At 37.9% G+C, this 11,833-nt stretch overlaps 1 protein-coding gene across 1 annotated transcript in view; it reads right to left on the bottom strand.

The window, feature by feature from the left end:
• LOC105519516 (adenylate kinase 9-like) overlaps window positions 1–11,833 on the bottom strand; it is a 34,654-nt gene that overhangs the window by 2,922 nt on the left and 19,899 nt on the right. Inside the window, exons 6-8 of the mRNA XM_011952885.1 lie at window positions 8,237–8,497; window positions 4,440–4,564; window positions 1,810–2,029 (exon numbers count right to left, since the gene is read on the bottom strand). Of these exons, the coding sequence (XP_011808275.1) occupies window positions 1,810–2,029; window positions 4,440–4,564; window positions 8,237–8,497 (606 nt within the window). The remainder of the gene's footprint in view (window positions 1–1,809; window positions 2,030–4,439; window positions 4,565–8,236; window positions 8,498–11,833) is intronic.

The following is an 11,833-nucleotide window of genomic DNA, read 5'->3' as shown; positions in this document are numbered from 1 at the left end:
AAAACACGTGATGTCTAGGATGTGGCTTCATTGCCCTACAGCTGTTCTGTCCAGTACAATAGCCACTAGCTGTGTGTGGCCATTTATATTAAAATTAAATAAAATTAAACATTTGATTTCTCAGCCACACTTAAATCACATTTTAAGTGCTCAATAGCCACTGTGACTAGTGGCTCCTGTATACAACAGCACAGATCTAGGACATTTCTGTCATCACAGAGATTTCTGTGTTAGCACTGGCCTAGATATTCCAGGCCCCACAGTGAGACAACGTACGAATGTGCTTTGGTAGGCTCTCTTCTTTGGCTCTTTCTTTTCCATTCTCATACTTAAAGAATCTCGTGCGTGGCAGACAGTTTGGCCTGCATGTCATCAAGAACACTGTGGAGCCAGGTATCTTCCCACGTCTCCCTCCTTACTTTCATAGTTCTTAGATGGCTCAGAACTCTGCCTGCCTTGATATTTTGCAGACCAGTGATGGCCTGGGACGTGCAATCTTAGTGTGGTGGGGAAGAAGAATGGATGGCAATGGCCTTGAAGGGATTTCCTCTGGCTAACCCCAAGATGAAAATAATTTGAAAACCGTGTCTGAGCAATGAAAGAGGAACTGCTTGGCTTTAACACTTTGGCAGTCTGTAATTTAATTGGTGTTGAATTGTGAGAATGTATTACATAATTTAAGTCTTAGTATCTCAGAATTGAAATTAATAGATGAGCTCTCTGACACATTTTTCCATTCTCCCTTGCCAAATGTTCGTCTAGTTTATGCTTATTTATTGGCAAGAAGCTCCCTGCCTTCAGTCTTGGCTCTTTTTGAAATGTCTCGCTAAGAATGAAATATACTTTCCCTGTACCTTCCTCCTACCAATGGTAGTTCTTTCCCTTGAGGCCACGTGGAGTAACTCCAAGCTCCCTTTGGCATGAAAGCCCTTCAAACATTTAACACTGCTCTCATGTCTCATCTGGGCCATCCTAGGTCCAGACTCAAAAGTCCATTCTTTATACTTCAGCCCAGGTTTGCCTTTTCAGGGCATGTCATGTAAATGGAATTGTACAGGATGCACTCCTGTTTTGCCTGACTTTGGTCACTCAGCACAATGGTTTTGATTTTTATCCATGTTACAGGGTGTATCAATAAGTCATTCCTTCTTAATGCTGAGTAGTTTTTCAATTCTAAGGATATACCACCTTTTGTTTTTCTATTCATCAGTTGATGATTTGGGTTGTTTCCACTTTCTGGTTATTATGAATAATGGTTATGAACATTCACATATAACTTTTTATGTGGACATATATTTTCATTTCTGTTAGATAAGATTACCAGGAGTGGAACTGCTGGTTCCCTGTGACACTTTTGAACATTTTATGGAATATTCCTCAGAATGTAGGTTTAGGAACAACATTCTAACGTAATGTGGATCTGGTTTCATTACAGGCTCACATGGCTTTGATGGATGGTGTCATCGCTCTAGGGGCAGTGAAAAAGACCTCTGAAATTTTACTTCTTTGTGTTTCAAATCTCTGTTTGTTACCTCTTCCACTTTGCTCCCATGTCTGGGAGAGGGAAGCCTTGGCACTACCACTATCTTTTATTTGCCATAAAGAGAGAAGCATTAACACATTGATTACCACAAAAGCCTGAAATAACTCTTCACTCTTATTATAGTCTTAATATTTGATGAAAAATGTTTCATGCTTAGTGTGGTATTAAAATTAGAAAACTGTATTTCTTTGTGAAGATCACTTTATAATAGATCACTAAACAGATGCTGAACAGATTTATTCAATGCATTTTTGCTAGACACATACCCTGATTTTTTTCTTCATGTCTTTGATCAGTTTCTTCCTTTCTAATTTCTTCTTTTGTTTTAGTTTCCACTTTTCAATTTGGGCAGGAAGGAGGCGATCAAAAATATCTTGATCATCAACTTGTATAAAAACAGTTGCATCTGGGAGAAATCCATGATCCCCCAAAAACTGGGCCTCTTCTGGATATCGTGGGAAACCATCTAATATAAAACCTGTGGAACTGGTGGAAATTTTCATAATTTACTTTATTTCATTAAAATATTGTAATGGACATGTTCATTAATTTGACTGTAATGATCATTATACAAGGTATATTAAATCATCATGTACACCTTGAATATACACAATCTTTATTTGTCAATTAAATATTTTAAAAGAAAAAATAAAGTAAAAAAAGTATTGATAAATACCAACTTTCTGTATGTAATGAATAGTTTAAAAATTCACTCTACTATCTTTTATTTCTTTTAATATTTCTAGTTGTATATGTGACATTTCTTTTTCAAAATATATCAAATTGGATTAAAATTACAATATTTCATACATATATTTATAATATAAAATTGTAATCAATCAGTTTACAATTACTATTAACTGAAAGCTTACTAAAAGTTGTGAGAAGGCCATAGGAAAAGAGAAAATAAGTTCTCTGTTTGAGGGGGGTGCCCAGCCTAGTGAATCTGGTACTCTTTATTTGAAGAGTACACCTGGCCAGCCCACTTGTAGTGGGAGCCCTTGCTGTTGGCAGTTTTTCTTCTAACAGTGCTTCCTTTCATGAGACAACTCATACCCACTTCCCTGGGTCTCCTTGTAACCGGTGACAATTGTTAATGTATGTATCCTGGTTCCTATGGGCAAGATAATTATATTCAAATGGGATTGTCAAACTTGCCCAAGTGTGATGAGACTTTAAGAATTAGGAAAATATGCCATTGCACTCCAGCCTGGGCAACAAGAGTGAAACTCCTTCTCCAAAAAAAAAAAAAAAAAAAGAATTAGGAAAATAACTGGAATGTTAATACATTTTAATTAGTGAGCACTTATAAAACAATCAAGTTTGAAAACTTGGCTTTGTTTAGTTGAGAGAGTCAATACTGGTCCCCGTTTGAGTGAGAATTTGTTTCTCCTGCTTATCTGAAATTTGGTTTGTTTTTAATATTTATATTTAAATATATATTTTCTTCTTAATACAAATAGGACTTTCATGAACATTTGACAGTTTCAGCCTTCAAAGTTGTTAATTCAAAAATGTGAATTTTCCTTTCTTATTAAGGGGGCAAATTTCCATATATTGGCCATAATATATGTGTTTTATTTTTTAGAGGTGCCTTCAGTCTGGTCTTTTCTGGCAGGGTCAATTTCATTCCTACTGTTCCTGCTGTCACTTCTCTGTCAATGACTTTCAAATCTTTACCTCTATACCCAACCTCTCTTCTGAGTTTTGGTTCCGAATTTTCAAAAAGCTGTGGAGTTTCTCCAACTGAATGTCCTTCTGGAATTATACACACATTGTACTGTCAAAAATCATACTGTTAGCCTTCCAAACTGCTCTTCCTTCTGACCCACTCGTACTCAGGTACTACCTGTTAGAGACCTTTGGCCCTCTCCCCTGGCTCCCTCTTGCTTCTTATGTTTAATAGGTAAGTCCTGGCATGTCCTCCTCTGTCCTCACACTTCTATTTCTGCCATTCCCCCTTAGTTCAAGCCCCTTAGTATATCTCTCCAGGACTAATGCAATAACCTTTCCAAATGTATTATTTTCCCCTTGATTATAAAAGCAACGTCACACTATAGAAAAATGGAAAAAATAAAGAAAAGCATAAAAAGGCAAAAATTATCCATAATCCCATATCTCAGAGGTTATTAAAAATTTGTTTTATTTCTTTCCAGTTGGTTCTTCATGTGTGCATTCTCTATTATATTATAGTTTTACATCTTCTTTTTAACTTTATATAATAACATTTCTCATGCTATTACAAATTATTCATTATAATTTTTTGTTTTTGTTTTTGAGACGGAGTTTCACTATCGTTGCCCAGGCTGGAGTGCAATGGTGCTATCTCGGCTCACCACAACCTCCGCCTCCCAGGTTCAAGTGATTCTCCTGCCTCAGCCTCCTGAGTAGCTGTGATTACAGGCATGCACCACCACACCCGGCTGATTTTGTATTTTTAGTAGAGACAGGGTTTCTCCATGTTGGTCAGGCCGGTCTTGAACTCCCAACCTCAGGTGATCCTCCCGCCTTGGCCTCCCAAAGTGTTGGGATTACAGGCATGAGCCACTGTGCCTGGCCCTATAATAAATTTTAATGGTGCATAATATTTAGCTACTTTGTTTAGGCTTTTACAGTTTTACCACAAATGCATTTTAGAATAACCTGGGGGTACTGAAAAATATCCCAGGTTGATACTCCTAGAGATTCGAATTCAATTATTTTGGTGTGGGGTCCTGGCATTGATATTTTTGAAGACTTTACAGATGTTTTTGATGTGTATCTCAAGTGAAAAATCACCAGCTTACATGAATATAAAGCAGAAAATTCTTAAATGTATGTTAAAATAAATTTTTAACTTTTAAGAATAAAACAAATAAAAGCAAATAAATATATAATTCTATATAAATTAAGATACCGTATTGGTTCCTTAAGCCACCACTCAGAAAGTATTGCTTCAAGAATTTCAGGAGGCAATGGCTCATTTTCCATTAGACTTGATTTGATTACTTCTTCTTCTTCTGTAAGTTGTACTTCTGGAAGCTAAAAACAAAAATCAGAAAATAAAACAAGTTTTAAAACTCTGTGCTTATAATTGCATGTTCTCACTCATGTGAAAGCTAAAAAAGTGGACCTCATGGAGGTGGAGAGTAGAATGAAAGTTACCAGAGGCTGGGAAGGGTGTATGGTAGGGATAGAAGAGATGAAGAGAGGCAGGATAATGAGTAGAAACATACAGTCAGATAGAAGGTGTAAGTTCTAATGTTCAATAGCACAGAGGGAAACTATAGTTAATAACGATGTATTGTATATTTCAGGATAGTTAGAAGAGAGGTCTTGAAATGCTCCCAACACATAGCAATGATAAGTGCTCAAGGTGATGGATATCATAAATACCCTGACTTGATCCTTATACATTCTATGTGTGTAACAAAATACCACATATACCCCAAAAATACGTACAAATATCAATTTAGAAAACCCCAAAATCTATATTCATAAACAATATGGTATTACATAGTTGATTAGAATGAGACCTGTTATTTTTCTCTGAGGTCTTTTTTGTAGTGGTGCTTATAAACATTTAAAAATTTGAGCTATTTTCCTTAAACCAATTATTTAATGTGGTTAGTAATATAGGTTGGTGCAAAAGTAATTGCGGTTTTTGCCTTAAAAGTAATGGCAAAAACACAACCGCTTTTGCACTAACCTACAGTAAATAATATTTACTATAGCTAAGATAAATTATAAGTAATAATATTGATTTTCATACATGGCCTTGGGGTCATATCTCATTACTTTTTGCTAAACCTTTTTCAATTTATCACACATACACCTATAAGGCTTAACTGATTTTTGTTATTTATATTATAATTATACAGTATTATCTCTCCAACCTAGATGCTGATCATGGGATAAGCCAAACAGGCAGCCATCTGAAATACAAACTAGATGAGGATTATAACATAATAACAAATAGAAAGTATTGTGATAATTAACTCAGGTCAATTCTCTCTGAAGTAGGATCACCCTTGAATGGATAGTAAAAAACAACAGTTCTTACAAAAATGAAGCTACTTTTGTAGAGTACTTTTGTCATCCCAAATTCTAAAACTGAATAGATGAGGTATGATAAACTGCTGCTTACCAGGAAGTAGGATTAATTTTACTATCTAGAAATAAAATACCTTAATTGCTTTCTGAGAAGTTAAATGATTCAGAAAACAGCAAAAGAAAACCAAACAAAAAACTGTAGACAAGCAGGAGATATTTGTTGCACTTTAAAATCTAGACTTGTTAAATTAAAAAATCTGGATTGACATACTTTTTTCTTTTTTTGAGATGGAGTCTTGCTCTGTTGCCCAGGTTGGAGCGCAGTGGTGAGATCTTGGCTCACTGCAACCTCTGCCTCCCGGGTTCAAGTGATTCTCCTGACTTAGTCTCCTGAGTAGTTGGCATTACAGGTGTGTGCCACCATGCCTGGCTAATTTTTGTACTTTTAGTAGAGACGGGGTTTCACCATGTTGGCTGGGCTGGTCTCGAATTCCTGACTTCAAGTGATCTGCCTGCCTCAACCTCTCAGAGTGCTGGGATTACAGGCGTGAGCCACTGTGCCTGTCCTGATATACATTTTTTAAATTAATAGGATATCAGTTTCTCCTGAATGCTACTAAGTATAGGTGAAAAACATTTAAAGAATATGTCTGAAGGCCAGGCACAGGTGGCTCAGTCCTGTAATCCCAGCACTTTGGGAGGCCAAGGTGAGCAGATCACTTGAGGTCAGGAGTTTGAGACCAACCTGGGCAACATGATGAAATCCCATCTATACAAAAAACACAAAAATTACCCTGGCATGGTGGTGCATGCCTGTAGTCCCAGCTACTTAGGAGGCTGAGGTGAGAGGATCACTTGAGCCCAGGAGGCAGAGGTTGCAGTGAGCCGAGATTGCACCACTGCACTCCAGCCTGGGCAAGAGAGCGAGATGTTATCTCAAAAATAAAAAAGAATATGTCTGAAGAGGTACTTCATTACCTACTAGACCACCATATGTCACTCACTATCCAACCCTGCTTCAACTTTGAGTGTTACATTTAACTGCACTTGGATCATTTAAGAACAAATGGCCTATTAAGAACTTTCATTGTATAACTCCAGATAGAAGCCATGTAAGAGGTTCATATGGTTTGGCTCTGTTTCCCTGCCCAAATCTCATGTGGAATTGCAATCCCCAATGTTGGAAGTGGGATCTGCTGAGAGGTGATTGGATCATGGGGGCAGTTTCTCATGAATGGTTCAGCACCATTCCCCCCTTGGTACTGCCATGACTGTAGTGAGTGAGTGCTCATGAGATCCAGTGGTTTAAAAGTGTGTGGCACCTCCCGCCTCACTCTCTCTTCCTCCTGCTCTGGCCATGTGATGTGTCTGCTCTACCTTCACCTTCCGCCATGATTGTAAGTTTTCTAAGGCCTCTCCAGAAGCCAAGCAGATGCCACTATGCTTCCTGTACAGCCTGAAGAATCACGAGCCAGTTAAACCTATTTTCTTTAAAAATTATCCAATCTAAGGTATTTCTTTATAGCAATGAGAGAATAGATCAATACAGTACAAACTTTCTGATAAGGCATCATTAGAAATTAATATTTTGAGATCTCCACTAAGGCTGGGGCAGATTTTTATGCTATTTGACAGAAATCAGAGAACATGATAATGGAAAACTGTATTGTCTAAGTCAGATATACCAAATATCATACTTCCAAATAAATGCTATACAACAGCCTTGTCAAAGAAAGTTTTTCTGAATTTTTTTGAGTCATATAAAACTCAGTACTTTATATTCTAGAAGAGCTGGAAGATTTTTATTTAGCATATGACGAATATGACTCTTTAAATGACTTTTATGGGCTAATTTTCTTCTCTTCTTAGAAACTTTATAGAGTTTTATACTACTACTTCCCCAGAGTAACACCAGTGAGCACAGCTGTCTGCATAGATTACTACTGCCAGGCACAGTGGCTCATGCCTGTAACCCCAGCACCTTGGGATGCCAAGGTGGGTAAATGGCTTGAGTCCAGGAATTTGAGACCAGCCTGGGCAACATGGCAAGACTCCCATCTCCACAAAAACTACCAAAACTAGCTGGGCACGGTGGTGCACACCTGTAGTCTCAGCTACTTGGGAGGCCAAGTGATATGGTTTGACTGTGACCTCACCTAAATCTCATCTTGAATTCCCACGTGTTGTGGGAGGGACCCAGTGGGAAGTAATTGAATCATGGGGGCAGGGCTTTCCCATGCTGTTCTTTTGATAGTGAATAAGTCTCACAAAACCTGATGGTTTTATAAGGGGGAGTTTCCATGCACAAGCTCTCTCTTTGCCTGCTGCCATCCATGTAAGATGTGACTTGCTCCTCCTTGCCTTCTGCCATGATTGTGAGACCTCCCCAGTCATGTGGACCTAACTGTAAGTTCATTAAATGTCTTTCTTTTGTAAATTGCCTGGTCGTGGTATGTCTTTATCAGCAGTGTGAAAATGGACTAATACACCAAGGCAGGAGGATCACCTGAGCCCGGGGAAGATAAGGCTTTGGTGAGCTGTGATTGTGCTACTGCCCTCCTGTCTGGGTGACAGATGGATACCCTGTCTCAAAAACAACAACAATAACAACAGCAAAAACAAAACAAAACAAAACAAAAAAACAAAAAAAGAGATTACTACCTGCTTTTTTGTATTTTCTTCCTCAACTTTGACATTGGCCTGAATTGCAAGCTCTTCAAGTTCTTGTTTGGCAGCTTGTTCATCCTCAGAATCTTCCTCAAATTCAGGTCCCACTTTCTTTTCAGTTTTGAGTAGTAGTTTTTCTTGAAGAACTTCTTCAAACTGAATGTGAAAAATGTTTAATTTTTCTGCCAACTGTCTTCCACACAAAGTTTTGCCAGAGCCCTGGGGGCCGACAAGGCATATTCTTAATGGAGGAGCCTGCCACAGGGGGTGGGTCAGGGAGGGGTGGGATAAAGGGAGAGTGAAGGAAGAGCAGTTTTGAGTAATTTAGAACACATAAGACTTATTAACTGCCCTCCCTAAGATGGGGTAGGAATGATCACATCATGAACTCAAGGATGCTTAGACATAAGGATTTCAATTAACATAATTAATTCCATCAATACCGGTCCTCAGGGAGCACCAACAACCATGTATGATTATCTTGGTATCATATGCCAAAAGGCATTTAATAAAGTAGGGTTTACTTATTTTTGTTTTTGACAAAAGTTTTAGTTAATACAGAATGGTAAGATATGTTCCTAGCATAGTAACATAAATCTATCAAACAGAAAGCCCACTAATAAGAAAAATTTAGAGCCTTCTCCATTTATTCCAGTAATCTCAGGACTCATGTTATATGGATCATCCATGGAATGCTGAAACTGTCAAGAACAATGGTGAGCACTGGAATGAAGCAGCAGCTAAGTCTTCTGTGATTGTGAGGAAATACTAAGAAATTGGTAGGTGACAGCAGCATGGAGGAATGGGGCTTGTTGATACATCCGAGTAGGATAAGCCTCAAAGGGGCTGGAGTTTTTGCAAGGGGAAGGAGAAAAACTAGAATGACATGAAATTATATAGCTGCAGCCTCACACCATACTTTTAAATCACATTTTAAACCTCTCAGTGATAAAACTGCTGGCTTAACACCTCACTCATCCACCAGTTAAACGTCTGGCAACTAGGGCTGTCGGGTGCTCAGACTGTATTCAGGTACCCTATGGTAGGGAAGGGAAATGCTTCTGGAAAACCCAGTTCATTTTATGCTTTGCAAAACTATGGAAATACAGTCAGGATTTCAGGATCGTATCCAAATGGATTTGTGTAAAACAAGGCAATAGATCGCAAACAGCAAACCAGACTAAGCAGAAATTACAGTTGAAAACAACAACAGAAAAGGATAAATGGCCACAGTCCTTAAATGACCCCCAACACCAGTGGATTGGGGCTTCTTTGTGAGGGCACAACCATGCACATACTTCAGTAGTCTCATGGGCACTATATAAAATTTGAGATTCATGAAAATGGCCCACATTATACAGAAGTGCTTAGTTCCATGTGTTCATTTTAAGAAGGCATTGATATTATCAAAAGTCATAAGGCAATACATTGTGATGTATATATCTTGCAGTAATCCCATCCCAGGGAGCTATAGCATAGCACAGTAGTAAAATAATTCAAGAAAGTCAAAACACTTACAGCCAACTCATTTTCTACAAAAGCACCAAATACATGCATGGAGGAAAGGATGGTCTCTTTAATATATGATGCTGTGATAGGTGGATATCCATATGCAGAAGAATGAAACTAGATCCTCATCTTTCACCATATATAGAAATCAACTCAAAATGGATTAAAGACCTAAATGGAATACCTGAAAATATAAAACTGCTAGAAGAAAACACTGGGGAAGTGCTACAGGACATTGGTCTGGGCAAAGATTTTTCCAGGTAAGACCTCAAAAACATAGGCAATAAAAGCAAAAATAGACACATAGGCTTACATTAACCTAAAAAAACCTCTGAATCACAAAGAAAATAACATAGTAAAGAGACAACCTACAGAATGGGAGATAAGATTTGCAAAGTATCCATCCAACAAGGGATTAATAACCAGAATATATAAGGAACTCAAACAGCTCAGTAGCAAAAAAACAAATATTCTGATTTAACAATGGGGGAAAAAAAGACCTGAACAGACATTTCTCAACAGAACACATACAAATGGACAATAGGTATATGAAAAAATGCTCAACATCACTAATCATCAGGGAAATGCAAATCAAAACCACAGTGAGATATTATCTCACCTCTGTTAGAATGACTATTATCAAAAAGACAAATATATAGCAAATGCTGGTGAGGATGTGAAGAAAGGGGAACACTTGTACACTGTTGTGGAAATGTAAAGTAGGACAGCCATTATGAAAAACAGTGTGGAGTTTCCTCAAAAATCTAAAAATATGAGGGGTCTTCAAAAAGTTGATGGAAAACACATATTATAAAAAACTATGCATGGATTCACTTTTTTTTGCACCAAATAAACTCATATGGACTTGTATAACATGTCTGAACAGGATCTAGTTTGAAGCACTAAGAAAGATAAGACATCAGTATGATGTAAAACAAGGCAATAGATCACAGCAACATGAGTTCTGCTAGAATTGAAGTAAGAATAAACATCAAATTTATGGTGAAGCTTGGGAAGAAAAATGGTGAAATCATTGATGCTTTATGAAGGTTTCTGGGGACAATGCCCCAAAGAGATCAGCAGTTGACAAATGGACAATTTGCTTGAAAAAAGGATGAGACAATGTTGAAGATGGAGCCTGTAGCAGCAGACCACCCACTTAAATTTGTGAGGAAAAAATTTGTCTTGTTTGTGGCCCAACTGACAAGGACTGATGTTTAACAGCAGAAACAATAGCCAACATGCCTAGACATCTACGTTGGCTCAGTGTACAATTTTTCTGACTGAAAAATTAAAGTTGAGCAAAGTTTCTACTCTATGATTGCCAAAACTGTTGCACCCAGATCATCTGCTGACAAAAACAGAGCTTTCAATGGAAATTTTAAACATATGGGATCAAAATCTTGAAGCATTTGTTTGAAGAATTGTAGAGGAGATGAAACATGGCTTTATCAGTATGATCCTGAAGACAAAGCACAATCAAAGCAATGGTTACCAAGAGGTGGCAGTGGTCCAGTCAAAGCAAAAGTGGACTGGTCAAGCACAAAGGTCACGGCAACAGTTTGTTTTTTGAGGCTCAATGCATTTTCCTTGTTGAGCTTCTGTAGGGCCAAAGAGAAATAACATCTGCTTATGATGAGAGTGTTTTGAGAAAGTCAGCCAAAGCTGTAACAGAAAAACGTCCAGGGAACATTCACCAAAGTACCCTTCTCCTCTATAACAATGCTCCACTAAAAAATGACTATTGGATAGCCATGGTAACAATACCCACTCAATCAATTTTAAATTGGTTTAATTGATCAGGGTAAACTCACTTCAGGAAACACATTTTTGCAATCCAACCAACCAGTGTCAGCCCTCACTCTTGAAACTTACCAATCAGGATGGACTTACCCCTTTAACAATTCTGAGTGTGAACCAGTCAATAGCAGTGTCACTAATCTTACTTCCATAGATGTCAACCCACTTATGACTCTGAAAGTTCACCAATCCCTGAATTCCACTCTTCTCCAAAATCCTGTAGAAGGCCATCATCCTGCTCTGCTCTCAGAGACTAACTAGCATGACAGGCCTCACTATAGA

Source organism: Colobus angolensis, unplaced genomic scaffold (assembly GCF_000951035.1).
Source record: "Colobus angolensis palliatus isolate OR3802 unplaced genomic scaffold, Cang.pa_1.0 Scaffold35, whole genome shotgun sequence".
NCBI lineage: Eukaryota > Metazoa > Chordata > Mammalia > Primates > Cercopithecidae > Colobus > Colobus angolensis.
Note: the sequence above shows the minus strand (reverse complement) of the source record. Positions and strands in the feature narration are given on the sequence as shown.